The 16,250-nt window shown below is 39.3% G+C and overlaps 2 protein-coding genes across 9 annotated transcripts in view; one reads left to right on the forward strand and one right to left on the reverse strand.

The window, feature by feature from the left end:
• Positions 1–16,250, forward strand: part of FAIM (Fas apoptotic inhibitory molecule) — a 296,369-nt gene that overhangs the window by 240,450 nt on the left and 39,669 nt on the right. The gene's annotated exons all lie outside the window — the stretch shown is intronic.
• CEP70 (centrosomal protein 70) overlaps positions 1–16,250 on the reverse strand; it is a 107,355-nt gene that overhangs the window by 90,857 nt on the left and 248 nt on the right. For 3 of the 8 annotated variants that reach the window (XM_050779701.1, XM_050779708.1, XM_050779704.1), the window contains exons 2-3: positions 13,900–14,002; positions 10,774–10,796 (exon numbers count right to left, since the gene is read on the reverse strand). The exons of 1 other annotated variant lie outside the window; for it this stretch is intronic. In XM_050779701.1, coding sequence (XP_050635658.1) covers positions 10,774–10,789 — 16 coding nt within the window. In that variant the 5' untranslated portion in view covers positions 10,790–10,796; positions 13,900–14,002. Of the gene's footprint in view, positions 1–10,773; positions 10,797–13,899; positions 14,003–15,795; positions 16,245–16,250 lie in introns of those variants that run through there. 4 more of the 8 variants (XM_050779707.1, XM_050779705.1, XM_050779703.1 and 1 more) reach the window with 2 other exon arrangements.

Below are 16,250 nucleotides of genomic sequence, written 5' to 3' on the forward strand. Positions count from 1 at the left end.
CTAGCAAACCAAATTCAACAACACATTAAAAAGATCATTCACCATGACTAAGTGGGATTTATCCCAGGGATTGCAAGGATGATTCAACATATGCAAATCAATCAATGTAATACATCATATCAACAGAATGAAAGACAAAAACCATATGATCATTTCAATTGATGCTGAAAAAGCACTCGATAAAATTCAACATCCCTTCATGATTTAAAAAAAAAAAAAAAAAAACTTAAGAAAACTGAGTATAAAAGGAACATACCTCCACATAATAAAAGCCATATATGACAGACCCACAGGCAGTATCATACTGAATCGGGAAAAACTGAAAGCCTTTCCTCTAAGATCTGGAACAGAATAAGGATAAAAAATTGACAAACCTTTAGCCAGACTAATGAAGGAAAAAAGATTCAAACAAAATCAGAGATGAAAAAGGACTGGAATTGCTCTAGCTAGGACTGGAATTGCTCTAGCTAGGACTGGAATTGCTCTAGCTAGAGATGAAAAAGGACTGGAATTGCTCTAGCTAGCAGTTAGACAAGAGAAAGGAAAAAAAGGGCATCAAAATTTGAAATAAGTCAAATTACCCTTGTCTGCAGGCGGTATGATCTTATATTTGGAAAAACCTGAAGACTCCACCAAAAAGCTATTTGAACTGATAAATTCAGGAAAGCTGCAAGATACAAAATCAGCTTACAAAAATCAGTAGCATTTCTATAAAATAACAATGACAATCTGAAAAAGAAATCAAAACAGTAATCCCATTTACAATAGCCACAAAGAAAATTAAACACCTAGGAATTAATTGAACCAATGAAGTAAAACATCTCTACAATGAAAATTATAAAATACTGATGACAGAAGTTGAAGAGGCCACAAAAAATGAAAAGATATTCCATGTTCATAGATTGAAACAATCAATATTGTTAAAATATCTATACTACTCAAAGCAATCTACTGATTCAATGCAAATGCCTAGCAAAATACCAATAAAATTCTTCACAGAAATAGACAAAATAATCCTAAAATTTATATGGAACCACAAAAGACCCAGAATAGCCAAAGCTATCCTGAGCAAAAAGAATAAAACTGGAGGAATCACATTAACTGATTTCAAATTTTATTACAGAGTTACATTAACCAAAACAGCATACTACTGCCACAAAAACAGACATATAGACCAATGGAACAGAACAGAAAACCCAGAAACAAATCCACATACTGACAGTGAACTCATTACTGACAAAGGTGCCAAGAACATACACTGGGGAAAGGAAAGTCTCTTCAATGAATGGTGCTGGGAAACTGGGTATCGATATGCAGAAGAATGGAACTAGACCCCTATCTCTCACCATATACAAAAATCAAATAAAAATGAATCAAGACTTAAATCTAAGCCCTCAAACTATGAAAGTACTACAAAAAAATGGAGGAAACTCTCCAGGACATTGGATTGGGCAAAGATTTCTTGAGTAACAGACCACAAGCACAGGCAACCAAAGCAAAAATAGACAAGTGGGATCACATTGAGTTAAAAAGCTTCTGCACAGCAAAGGAAACAACAGAGTGAAGAGACGGCCCACAGAATGGGAGAAAATATTTGTAAACTACCCTTCTGACGAGTGTTAACAACCAGGATGTATAAGGATCTCAGACAACTTTTTTTTTTTTTTTTTTTGAGTCTCACTCTGTCGCCCAGGCTGGAGTGCAGTGGCACAATCTCGGCACAATGCAACCTCCACCTCCTGGGTTCAAGCGATTCTCTTGCCTCAGCCTCCTGAGTAGCTGAGATTACAGGCACATGCCACCACACCCGGCCAATTTTTCATATTTTTGGTAGGAAATCAGCATATTAAAGAGATATCTGCACTCTCATGTTTACTGCAACATTATTCACAACAGCCAAGATTTGGAAGCAACCTAAGTGTCCCTCGACAGACAAATGGATAAAGAAAATCTGGCTGGGCGCGGTGGCTCAAGGCTGTAATCCCAGCACTTTGGGAGGCCAAGACAGGCGGATCACGAGGTCAGGGGATCAAGACCATCCTGGCTAACATGGTGAAACCCCGTCTCTACTAAAAAAATACAAAAAAATAGCCAGGCGAGGTGGCCGGTGCCTGTAGTCCCAGCCACTGGGGAGGCTGAGGCAGGAGAATGGCGTAAACCCGGGAGGCGGAGCTTGCAGTGAGCTGAGATCCAGCCACTGCACTCCAGCCTGGGTGACAGAGTGAGACTCTATCTCAAAAAAAAAAAAAAAAAAAAAAAATCTGGTACATATACATAATAGAGTACTACTCAGCCATAAAAAAAGAATGAGATACTGTCATTTGCAACAACATGGATGTAACTGGAAGTCATTATGTTAAGTGAAATAAGCCAGGCACAGAAAGACAAACATCGCATGTTCTCATTTATTTGTGGGATCCAAAAATCCAAACAATTGAACTCACGGAGACAGAGACTAGAAGAATGGTTACAAAGGCTGGGAAGAGTAACAGGTGGGCTGAGAGGAAGAGTGGATGGTCAATGGGTACAAAAAAATAGAATAAGATCTAGTATTTGCTAATACAACGGGTTAACTATATTCAATAATAATATAATTGCACATGTTTAAGTAACTAAAAGACAGTAATTGGATTGTTTATAACACAAAGGATAAATGCTTAAGATGGTGGATACCTCATTTACCCTGATATGATTATTATATATTATATGCCTGTATCAAAATATCCCATGTAACCCATAAATATACACATCTATGCACCCATGAAATTAAAAAATTTTTTAATTGTAAAAGTTCATATTAAAAAAGAGACTAATACCTCTACAGACAAGAAAAATGTACTAGAAAGACATGCTCACAAAAAAGATAGTAACTATAACCTTTATATTAAAACAAACTAAAATACATGGAAAACTCTGTAATACATGAACAACATAATTAGAAATAAGAAAAACTTGGAAATGAGTTGACAGAATCTAGAAATTAGTAACTTTTAAAAACTATTTCTGAAATGAAAATTAAAGAAGGAAAATGAATGAGTAAAGACTACAGACAATGCCTTAAGAGAAATAGAGATTAAAAGGAAAACAATTTTAAAAATTAAAAAGAAATGAAGAAGAAATATGAAAATGACAAAGATAGGCAAAGAAGCTCAAACATACACATAATAGTGGTAATTGAAAAAGAAAACTAGAGCACTTCTGGGGCGAAGCAAGATGGCCGAATAGGAACAGCTCCAGTCTCCAACTCCCAGCGCGAGCGACACAGAAGACCGGTGATTTCTGCATTTTCAACTGAGGTACTGGGTGCATCTCACTGGGGAGTGCCGGACGATTGGTGCTGGTCAGCTGCTGCAGCCCGACCAGCGAGAGCTGAAGCAGGGCGAGGCATTGCCTCACCTGGGAAGCGCAAGGGGGAAGGGAATCCCTTTTCCTAGCCAGGGGAACTGAGACACACAACACCTGGAAAATCGGGTAACTCCCACCCCAATACTGCGCTTTAAGGAAACGGGCACACCAGGAGATTATATCCCACACCTGGCCGGGAGGGTCCCACGCCCACGGAGCCTCCCTCATTGCTAGCACAGCAGTCTGTGATCTACCGGCAAGGCAGCAGCGAGGCTGGGGGAGGGGCGCCCGCCATTTCTGAGGCTTAAGTAGGTAAACAAAGCCGCTGGGAAGCTCGAACTGGGTGGAGCTCACAGCAGCTCAAGGAAACCTGCCTGTCTCGGTAGACTCCACCTCTGGGGACAGGGCACAGCTAAACAACAACAACAACAACAACAACAACAACGCAGCAGAAACCTCTGCAGACGCAAACGACTCTGTCTGACAGCTTTGAAGAGAGCAGTGGATCTCCCAACACGGAGGTTGAGATCTGAGAAGGGACAGACTCCCTGCTCAAGTGGGTCCCTGACCCCTGAGTAGCCTAACTGGGAGACATCCCCCACTAGGGGCAGTCTGACACCCCACACCTCACAGGGTGGAGTACACCCCTGAGAGGAAGCTTCCAAAGCAAGAATCAGACAGGTACACTCGCTGTTCAGAAATATTCTATCTTCTGCAGCCTCTGCTGCTGATACCCAGGCAAACAGGGTCTGGAGTGGACCTCAAGCAATCTCCAACAGACCTACAGCTGAGGGTCCTGACTGTTAGAAGGAAAACTATCAAACAGGAAGGACACCTACACCAAAACCCCATCAGTACATCACCATCATCAAAGACCAGAGGCAGATAAAACCAAAAGATGGGGAAAAAGCAGGGCAGAAAAGCTGGAAATTCAAAAAATAAGAGCGCATCTCCCCCGGCAAAGGAGCGCAGCTCATCGCCAGCAACGGATCAAAGCTGGACGGAGAATGACTTTGACGAGATGAGAGAAGAAGGCTTCAGTCCATCAAACTTCTCAGAGCTAAAGGAGGAATTACGTACCCAGCGCAAAGAAACTAAAAATCTTGAAAAAAAAGTGGAAGAATTGATGGCTAGAGTAATTAATGCAGAGAAGGTCATAAACGAAATGAAAGAGATGAAAACCATGACACGAGAAATACGTGACAAATGCACAAGCTTCAGTAACCGACTCGATCAACTGGAAGAAAGAGTATCAGCGATTGAGGATCAAATGAATGAAATGAAGCGAGAAGAGAAACCAAAAGAACAAAGAAGAAAAAGAAATGAACAAAGCCTGCAAGAAGTATGGGATTATGTAAAAAGACCAAATCTACGTCTGATTGGGGTGCCTGAAAGTGAGGGGGAAAATGGAACCAAGTTGGAAAACACTCTTCAGGATATCATCCAGGAGAACTTCCCCAACCTAGTAGGGCAGGCCAACATTCAAATCCAGGAAATACAGAGAACGCCACAAAGATACTCCTCGAGAAGAGCAACTCAAAGACACATAATTGCCAGATTCACCAAAGTTGAAATGAAGGAAAAAATCTTAAGGGCAGCCAGAGAGAAAGGTCGAGTTACCCACAAAGGGAAGCCCATCAGACTAACAGCAGATCTCTCAGCAGAAACTCTACAAGCCAGAAGAGAGTGGGGGCCAATATTCAACATTCTTAAAGAAAAGAATTTTAAACCCAGAATTTTATATGCAGCCAAACTAAGTTTCATAAGTGAAGGAGAAATAAAATCCTTTACAGATAAGCAAATGCTTAGAGATTTTGTCACCACTAGGCCTGCCTTACAAGAGACCCTGAAGGAAGCACTAAACGTGGAAAGGAACAACCGGTACCAGCCATTGCAAAAACATGCCAAAATGTAAAGACCATTGAGGCTAGGAAGAAACTGCATCAACTAACGAGCAAAATAACCACTTAACATCATAATGGCAGGATCAAGTTCACACATAACAATATTAACCTTAAATGTAAATGGACTAAATGCTCCAATTAAAAGACACAGACTGGCAAACTGGATAAAGAGTCAAGACCCATCAGTCTGCTGTATTCAGGAGACCCATCTCACACGCAGAGACATACACAGGCTCAAAATAAAGGGATGGAGGAAGATTTACCAAGCAAATGGAGAACAAAAAAAAGCAGGGGTTGCAATACTAGTCTGATAAAACAGACTTTAAACCATCAAAGATCAAAAGAGACAAAGAAGGCCATTACATAATGGTAAAGGGATCAATTCAACAGGAAGAGCTAACTATCCTAAATATATATGCACCCAATACAGGAGCACCCAGATTCATAAAGCAAGTCCTTAGAGACTTACAAAGAGACTTAGACTCCCATACAATAATAATGGGAGACTTCAACACTCCACTGTCAACATTAGACAGATCAACGAGACAGAAAGTTAACAAGGATATCCAGGATATCTCTGCAGCAAGCAGACCTAATAGACATCTATAGAACTCTCCACCCCAAATCAACAGAATATACATTCTTCTCAGCACCACATCGTACTTACTCCAAAATTGACCACGTAATTGGAAGTAAAGCACTCCTCAGCAAATGTACAAGAACAGAAATTATAACAAACTGTCTCTCAGACCACAGTGCAATCAAACTAGAACTCAGGACTAAGAAACTCAATCAAAACCGCTCAACTACATGGAAACTGAACAACCTGCTCCTGAATGACTACTGGGTACATAATGAAATGAAGGCAGAAATAAAGATGTTCTTTGAAACCAATGAGAACAAAGATACAACATACCAGAATCTCTGGGACACATTTAAAGCAGTGTGTAGAGGGAAATTTATAGCACTAAATGCCCACAAGAGAAAGCAGGAAAGATCTAAAATTGACACTCTAACATCGCAATTAAAAGAACTAGAGAAGCAAGAGCAAACACATTCGAAAGCTACCAGAAGGCAAGAAATAACTAAGATCAGAGCAGAACTGAAGGAGATAGAGACACAAAAAACCCTCCAAAAAATCAATGAATCCAGGAGTTGGTTTTTTGAAAAGATCAACAAAATTGACAGACCACTAGCAAGACTAATAAAGAAGAAAAGAGAGAAGAATCAAATCGACGCAATTAAAAATGATAAAGGGGATATCACCACCGACCCCACAGAAATACAAACTACCATCAGAGAATACTATAAACACCTCTACGCAAATAAACTGGAAAATCTAGAAGAAATGGATAATTTCCTGGACACTTACACTCTTCCAAGACTAAACCAGGAAGAAGTTGAATCCCTGAATAGACCAATAGCAGGCTCTGAAATTGAGGCAATAATTAATAGCCTACCAACCAAAAAAAGTCCAGGACCAGATGGATTCACAGCTGAATTCTACCAGAGGTACAAGGAGGAGTTGGTACCATTCCTTCTGAAACTATTCCAATCAATAGAAAAAGAGGGAATCCTCCCTAACTCATTTTATGAGGCCAACATCATCCTGATACCAAAGCCTGGCAGAGACACAACAAAAAAAGAGAATTTTAGACCAATATCCCTGATGAACATCGATGCAAAAATCCTCAATAAAATACTGGCAAACCGGATTCAGCAACACATCAAAAAGCTTATCCACCATGATCAAGTGGGCTTCATCCCTGGGATGCAAGGCTGGTTCAACATTCGCAAATCAATAAATATAATCCAGCATATAAACAGAACCAAAGACAAGAACCACATGATTATCTCAATAGATGCAGAAAAGGCTTTTGACAAAATTCAACAGCCCTTCATGCTAAAAACGCTCAATAAATTCGGTATTGATGGAACATACCTCAAAATAATAAGAGCTATTTATGACAAACCCACAGCCAAGATCATACTGAATGGGCAAAAACTGGAAAAATTCCCTTTGAAAACTGGCACAAGACAGGGATGCCCTCTCTCACCACTCCTATTCAACATAGTGTTGGAAGTTCTGGCTAGGGCAATCAGGCAAGAGAAAGAAATCAAGGGTATTCAGTTAGGAAAAGAAGAAGTCAAATTGTCCCTCTTTGCAGATGACATGATTGTATATTTAGAAAACCCCATTGTCTCAGCCCAAAATCTCCTTAAGCTGATAAGCAACTTCAGCAAAGTCTCAGGATACAAAATTAATGTGCAAAAATCACAAGCATTCTTATACACCAGTAACAGACAAACACAGAGCCAAATCATGAATGAACTTCCATTCACAATTGCTTCAAAGAGAATAAAATACCTAGGAATCCAACTTACAAGGGATGTAAAGGACCTCTTCAAGGAGAACTACAAACCACTGCTCAGTGAAATAAAAGAGGACACAAACAAATGGAAGAACATACCATGCTCATGGATAGGAAGAATCAATATCGTGAAAATGGCCATACTGCCCAAGGTAATTTATAGATTCAATGCCATCCCCATCAAGCTACCAATGAGTTTCTTCACGGAATTGGAAAAAACTGCTTTAAAATTCATATGGAACCAAAAAAGAGCCCGCATCTCCAAGACAATCCTAAGTCAAAAGAACAAAGCTGGAGGCATCATGCTACCTGACTTCAAACTATACTACAAGGCTACAGTAACCAAAACAGCATGGTACTGGTACCAAAACAGAGATATAGACCAATGGAACAGAACAGAGTCCTCAGAAATAATACCACACATCTACAGCCATCTGATCTTTGACAAACCTGAGAGAAACAAGAAATGGGGAAAGGATTCCCTATTTAATAAATGGTGCTGGGAAAATTGGCTAGCCATAAGTAGAAAGCTGAAACTGGATCCTTTCCTTACTCCTTATACGAAAATTAATTCAAGATGGATTAGAGACTTAAATGTTAGACCTAATACCATAAAAATCCTACAGGAAAACCTAGGTAGTACCATTCAGGACATAGGCATGGGCAAAGACTTCATGTCTAAAACACCAAAAGCAACGGCAGCAAAAGCCAAAATTGACAAATGGGATCTCATTAAACTAAAGAGCTTCTGCACAGCAAAAGAAACTACCATCAGAGTGAACAGGCAACCTACAGAATGGGAGAAAATTTTTGCAATCTACTCATCTGACAAAGGGCTAATATCCAGAACCTACAAAGAACTCAAACAAATTTACAAGAAAAAAACAAACAACCCCATCAGAAAGTGGGCAAAGGATATGAACAGACATTTCTCAAAAGAAGACATTCATACAGCCAACAGACACATGAAAAAATGCTCATCATCACTGGCCATCAGAGAAATGCAAATCAAAACCACAATGAGATACCATCTCACAGCAGTTAGAATGGCGATCATTAAAAAGTCAGGAAACAACAGGTGCTGGAGAGGATGTGGAGAAACAGGAACACTTTTACACTGTTGGTGGGATTGTAAACTAGTTCAACCATTATGGAAAACAGTATGGCGATTCCTCAAGGATCTAGAACTAGATGTACCATATGACCCAGCCATCCCATTACTGGGTATATACCCAAAGGATTATAAATTATGCTGCTATAAAGACACATGCACACGTATGTTTATTGCGGCACTATTCACAATAGCAAAGACTTGGAACCAACCCAAATGTCCATCAGTGACAGATTGGATTAAGAAAATGTGGCACATATACACCATGGAATACTATGCAGCCATAAAAAAGGATGAGTTTGTGTCCTTTGTAGGGACATGGATGCAGCTGGAAACCATCATTCTTAGCAAACTATCACAAGAACAGAAAACCAAACACCGCATGTTCTCACTCATAGGTGGGAACTGAACAATGAGATCACTTGGACTCAGGAAGGGGAACATCACACACCAGGGCCTATCATGGGGAGGGGGGAGGGGGGAGGGATTGCATTGGGAGTTATACCTGATGTAAATGACGAGTTGATGGGTGCTGACGAGTTGATGGGTGCAACACACCAACATGGCACAAGTATACATATGTAACAAACCTGCACGTTATGTACATGTACCCTAGAACTTAAAGTATAATAATAATAAATAAATAAATAAATAAATAAATAAATAAATAAAAAACAGCACTTCTACATAAAAAAAAAAGAAAAAGAAAACTAAAACAACAGAACCAATTTTAAAAAACTATAATTCAGGAAACTTTCCTGATTTTAAAATTCATACAGAGCTGCAAAAGACTTATAATAGCCAAAATAACTTTGAAAAAGAACAGGCTGTCCATGGTGGTTCACACCTGTAATCCCAGCACTTTGGGAGGCTGAGGCAGGAGGATGGTTTGAGGTCCAGGAGTTCAAGACTAGACTGGGAAATACAGCAAGACCCCATCTCTACAAAAAAAATAAAGATTAGCCAGGCATCGTGGCATGAACCTGTAGTCCCAGCTACTTACGTGGCTGAGGTGGGAAGACAACTTGAACCCAGGAGTTTAATCAGTAAGCTATGATTGTGCCACTGCACACTAGGCTGGGTGACAAAGTAAGACCCTATCTCTAAATTAATAAATGAATGAAAAAGAAGAACAAAGTTGAAGGACTAATACTACATCATTCCAAGGTTTATAAAGCTACAGTAATCAAGACAATGTAGCATTGATATCAAGGTAGACAAACAGATTAATGAAACAAAATAGAGTCCAGAAACAGACTCATACATATATGGACAACTAATTTTCACCGAAGATATGAAGGTAATTTAGCAGAAAAAATCAGGTTTTTTTTTCTTAATAAATGATGCTAGAACAATGGGATAGCCATATACAAAAAAAAAAAAAAAAAAAAGAAAGAAAGAAAGAAAAAGGACTTTCAGCCATATCTCACACCATATACCAAAAATTAAAATGAATGACATAAATCTAAAACTTAAAATCACAACATGTCTAGAAAAACACAGAAAAACTGTATGACCTTGAGTTAGGCAAACATGTCTATGATATGACACCAAAAGCATGATACAATTCAAGAACAAATGGGGCTTCATAAAAATAATGTCTGCTCTTTAAAAGGTACCATTCTGAGAATGAAAAAAGAAACCACATACTCAGAGAAAATAATCAGGAATCAGAAAAGGTTCATATCCAGAATATATAAGGAACTCTCAAAACTCAGTAAGGAAGTTAACATCAACAAAAAGTAAACAACGGAACTTAAAAATGGTCAAAAAATTTCAATAGACATTTCACAAAAGAAGACATACAGATGGCAAGTAGGCACACAAAAAGATGCTAAACATTGTTAGTCAGGAGGGAAATGCACATTAAAACACACAATGTGACACCACTACACGTATTAGAATGGCTAAGAATAACTATACCAAGTGTTTTCGAGGATGTGAGGGAACTAGAACTCTCATATACTGCTGATGGGAATTTAAACTAGTACAACCACTTTGTAAATCACTTTGGCTATTTCTTAAAAGGTTAAGCACTTACCATAAGACCCAGCCATGCAATTCCTAGAATTCACCCAAGAGAAATGAGAGCATTATGTCCATGCAAAGACTGTACACAAATGTTCATAAGAGCTTTATCTATAATAGCCAGAAACTGGAACAACTCAAACGTCCAGCAGCAGGTGAACAGACAAACTGTGGTATACCCATTGGATGTAATACCCCTCAGCAATAAAAAAGAATATGTGCAATATGGATAAACATCAAAATAATTATGCTGAAAGCCAGCCATAAAATAGTACATACTACAACATTCCATTTACATAAAACTCTAGAAAATGAAAACCAACTTGTGGTGATAGAAAGCAGGTCAGTGGTTGCTGAGAGAATTGGAGGCTAGGCACCGAGACTACTAACGAGAATAAGGGAGTTTGGGGGGATGATGGATATATTGATAATCCTGATTGGGGTGATGGTTTCATAGGTGTATATGTATGTCAAAACTTATATTTTATACTACATATGTGCAGCTTGTTGCATATTAAATATATCTCAATAAAGCTGTCTTAAAAATAAAGTTTTCCTGAAATTTAAAAAAAGATTTGAAACTACAAATGTAAAGAAAATATCAAGTACCTGAGAATACTGACCGAAAACAACCGACACAGTGATACATTCTAATAATATTACCAGACTTCAATGAAAAAGAAAAAATTTGGCTAGGCGTAGTGGCTCATGCCTGTAATCCCAGCACTTCGGGAGGCTGAGGCAGGTGGATCACTTGAGCCTGGGTTCATGACCAGCCTGGGCAACATGGCAAAACTCTGTCTCTCAAAAAAAAAAAAAAAAAAAAAAATTAGCTGGGCATGGAAGCATACATCTGTAGTCCTAGCTACTCAGGAGGCTGAGGTGGGAGGACTGCTTGAACCCAGGAGGTGGAGGCTGCAGTGAGCCAAGTTCATACTACTGCACTACAGCCAGGGTGATAGAGTAAGACTGTATCTCAAAAAGAAAAAAAATAAATAAATAATTTGGTCATCTACAAAAAAAAACCCCACATGACTTACAAGAAGAAGAAAAATTAGATAATAATCTGACTTTGATACCAATACTTTATTCCAGAAGAAAAAGGAGTAATGTATTTAAGAAATTCAAGGAAAAGAAGTGTGAGCCAAAGACTTTATATCTGCAAAATTGACTTTCAAGTATAAAAAGAACAAACTTTTATCAATATATAAGAACTCAGACAATATTCCTTCCTGAGGAATCTAAACAATGTATTAGCGTCAGGTAGCCAAAATGCCTACAGAGACAGCATAAACACTGGTGGTAAACATTAAATTATAAATAGAACTAATAGGCTAAGAGGGAAAAAGCAGAACATGAAATGGCTATATACTCTGACAATGCAGATAGAGCACAACTGTTAGAGAAGAAAAAATGGGAAGAACATAAGCAAAAAAAAAGGTTTAATGTTTTCAGTAATCATACTGATGGTGATTTTAGAAATATAGCTCTGATACGGTCATATGTATAATACAGAATAATGAATAAATATGGAATATTCTATTATCTCCTATATTCTTGAGAATCATGATTCTCAGTATGGAAAAAAGGAGTTACAGTTGTGATAGAGAAGTTGTTAAGTAAAAGCTCTGTAGTCTCAATCTGAAGACTGGCAGCAGAACACATTAGGTATCTTTTAACATGTATGTCTATAGATATATATAGGTATCCTAGCTCTGTCTACTGAAATACCTGAAACAGTGACTAACTCAGGATCTTTAGCATTCAGACTGTAATTGAAATATCATTTCCCTCTAAAAAAAACCAGGGCATTTTAAAGAAATGGCTGATTTCATATCTGCGATACGAATTGTTCAATATATTGTATAACAAGGAAGCTATCAAAAACTAGGAGGCCAGGCTCACGGTGCAGCTTGGCCAACATGGTGATACCCCGTTTCTACTAAAAATACACATATGAAAAAATAGCCGGTCCTGGTGGTGTGTGCCTGTAATCCCAGCTACTTAGGAGGCTGAGGCAGGAGAATCACTTGAACCCAGAAGATAGAGGTTGCAGAGAGCTGAGATTGCGCCACTGCACTCCAACCTGGACAACAGAGTGAGACTCCATCTCAAAAAAAAACCACAAAAAACAGAAGTGATTACTACAAAACTATAAAACCCAGAAGAATGGCGACTAAATGGGAACACAGGAGTTTTGACTGGGATAGGGTAACAGAGGGGATCTGGCATAGCTGAATGGTATGGTCTTGTAATAATTTATTAAGCTATACATTTGGTATGTGATTTATAATAAAAATTTCATTTTACAATAAAAAGTTGTTAAATAACAAAAACAGTAAAGTAAAGGAAATGCTAATCAAAAGAAAGCTGGTACAGGTTGAACATTCCTAATATGAATATTTGAAATCCAAAATGCTCCAAAATCCAAAACTTTTTGAGCACCAACTTGACGCCACAAGTAGAAAATTTCACACCTGACTTTATGTAACAGGTCACGGTCAAAACTTGGTTTCATGCATAAAACTATTAAAAACATATAAAATTAGCTTCAGGCTATGTGTATAAGGCGTACATGAAACAATAAATGAATTTTGTGTTTAGAGTTACCCAACTCTAAACAAGATAACTCATGTATATACAAATATTCCAATTTTTTTTTTAATCCAAAAGTCCAAAACATAGTTCCAAGCATTGCAGATAAGGGATACTCAACCTGGAGAGCTCTGTAGCCAGACTGCCTGGGTTCAAATCATGGATTCTGCCACACAGTCAGGAGAGTACAGTACTAATCTCTGTGTGCTTCAATTTCCTCATCATAAAATGAGGATAATAAAAGTACTCAGCTCACAAATTAAAGATTAGGAGAGTTAATACAGAAAGAACATAAAGCATTGCCTGGCACACAGCAGGATGGAGACAGTGATTAGAGTTGGTGATCAGCTTTCTGTGTTATCTTTAGTAGGTACTTAACCTCTCTGAGCTTCAGCTTCTTTGCTAAGTTGTAAAATATCTACCTGATAGGATTATCAGGAAGTCCAAAGGAAATATATGTAATGAACCTAGTATAGTACTCAACAAATTACATACTTTTCCGTGGTCTCCCAACATCTGGAGTCATCCGTTACATTAGACATACCTCAGTCATAGCATACTACTCTTGCACTTTACACCTGGTCATTCAGGTTGATCTCAATGAAATGATCACCCAACGAGTCTCATGTCTGAAACTGGATCTTCATCTAGGTTTCAAAAAGATAAAAAGAAGAAAATCTTGAAATGTTCAGCTTCCTAGTAAGAATGGTCTTGTGTTACTCCCAGAGCAGGCATCCATGGTACTGGTAATCACAGATAAACAAGGCACAACTGAAATAACTGTTAATGCCCTTCCCAGCTCACTACCATACACCTCTTCCCTTCTCTTCTTTCCCCTTATCTTTCCTCTCCCTACCTTGCTAAGACATTTAGCTGGGTATCCAAATCTATCATCATCTATCATCAATTCTGACTTCCGGCTCCACAGGTAGGATATTCTCATTTGCAAGGATACTAAAATGAAGCATCCTCAGACAAACTACAACTGATCACAAAAGCAAACACAGGAACAAAACTACTCCTCATTTGCACCTGTGACCAAACCCTCCTTTTCAGAGGTCCATTCTATGAAATTAACAGGCCAATAGTTTGCAGCAGCCTTTTCCCCACTACAGGCTGTCCCTACTTCCAGGACAAAGGTCTGGAACTTTTAAAGTCACAGGAAGAGACCAAATGCCTTCTAGGGCCAAAACAGAAGCTACAGCTTTAATTAGTGTCATAATACACTTAAAATAAGATGGTGGGGGTAGGAGTCAGAGGGTAGGAGTTGTCTTGTACATGGCATAGTAAGCCAGGCATAGAAAAGCAAAAACATAATTGTATCTTCTGACACTTTCTAGGTTTCCCGAGTGTTTCAGCCAAATTGCCCTTTATAGGTCTGAAGTCCCTTGTAACATGCTCCATACCTTAAAATTTAATTATCTTTTCACCATTTGGGGTCGGGGAGGGGAGCTGACAATAAACCATGGCCAGTAACTGTTCCTTCTCAACTGAATCACACCAAAATCTGTAAGCGTCTTCAAAAGCATATACTTCAAATTACTGCAATAAATGAACATGTAACCCTTTCGAAGTCTCTATTCCTTATTAAATGCAAAAGCTCTATTCTGAAAATATGGCAACTTGCTGTTTAATGTTCCTAAGAAAGAGTTGAACCTACCCCAAACAGGAAAGAGTTAAAATGGAATGTCATCTCAACCAAATCATTCTGTCTCGCGAGAGGTGACATGAAGCGGCAGAACCTTGCTTTGAAGCAAAAGCTGTAGGGAAAACTCCAAGTCAGCCACCTCTTCCCCAAAAGGCAGGGTTAGGGGAGGCCAGAGTCTACTTGGCAATATTTAAAGTACAAAACTCATTGCAGAGGCTTGAAACCAATATGGATAATGCCTGCACAGTGTTTAATATAATATACATACATATATATATATATATATATATATATTTTTTTTTTTTTTTTTTTTTTTTTGATACGGAACCTCGCTCTCCAGGCTGGAGTGCAGTGGCACGATCTCAGCTCCCAGCAACCTCCGCCTCCCGAGTTCAAGCGATTCTCCTGCCTCAGCCTCCCGAGTTGCTGGATTACAGGCGCGCACCACCACGCCCGGCTAATTTTTGTATTTTTAGTAGAGACATGGTGGTTTCACCATGTTGGCCAGGGTGGTCTCGAACTCCTGACCTCTGGTGATCCGCTCACCTCGGCCTCCCAAAGTGCTGAGATTACAGGCGTGAGTCACTGCGCCCGGCCTGTTTAATATTAACAGTGATTGAAACACTGATTGAAAAACAGTGGCAGTAAAAAAGGAAACTCAGGTCTCTCTGTTACAGGTGTCTTAGCCTTCCGACATTTTTCACCTTGAAAAACTCCTATTAGGCCCTGTATAAAGTCAGAGGTCTCCTGAATCCGGAATGAGGTTAATAAACCGGAGAAAGAGATACTCACCTGTGCTATTCGCCTAACCGCCCCCTTCTGCTCCGAGTCCTCACTCCCCAAACCACCTTCGCGGTTGTTTGCCACAAAACGGGCGCTTCAGTCCGGGTCGATTTTGGGGGATGGAGTAATTACCTACAGCTTAAATCGAATCTGTGCCCGCTGTGATTCTAAGCTTTACTCTTACTGCCTCATTTAACCCACACAACCACTTTGTAAGGCGAGAATTACCAGCTTTAGTATACAAATAAAGAATCCGAGGCGCTGAGACATTAAAGGAGAAGCCAAAGAACACAAAGCCTGGGGAGCTGGGACTGCACGCAGGTTTGTCCCATCCCCAAACCCTTACGCAGGGATTTGTAATTGGCGCGACCCTATCCCAGGCGGCTCCTCCCTGACAAGGGTCAGTCTGACCACTGTTAGGCCCAGGTGAGGTCAAGTCCGGGGTGCTCCGAGAAGGGACTCAC

The sequence above is a fragment of the Macaca thibetana genome, chromosome 2 (genome assembly GCF_024542745.1).
Source record: "Macaca thibetana thibetana isolate TM-01 chromosome 2, ASM2454274v1, whole genome shotgun sequence".
NCBI classification, from domain to species: Eukaryota; Metazoa; Chordata; class Mammalia; order Primates; family Cercopithecidae; genus Macaca; species Macaca thibetana.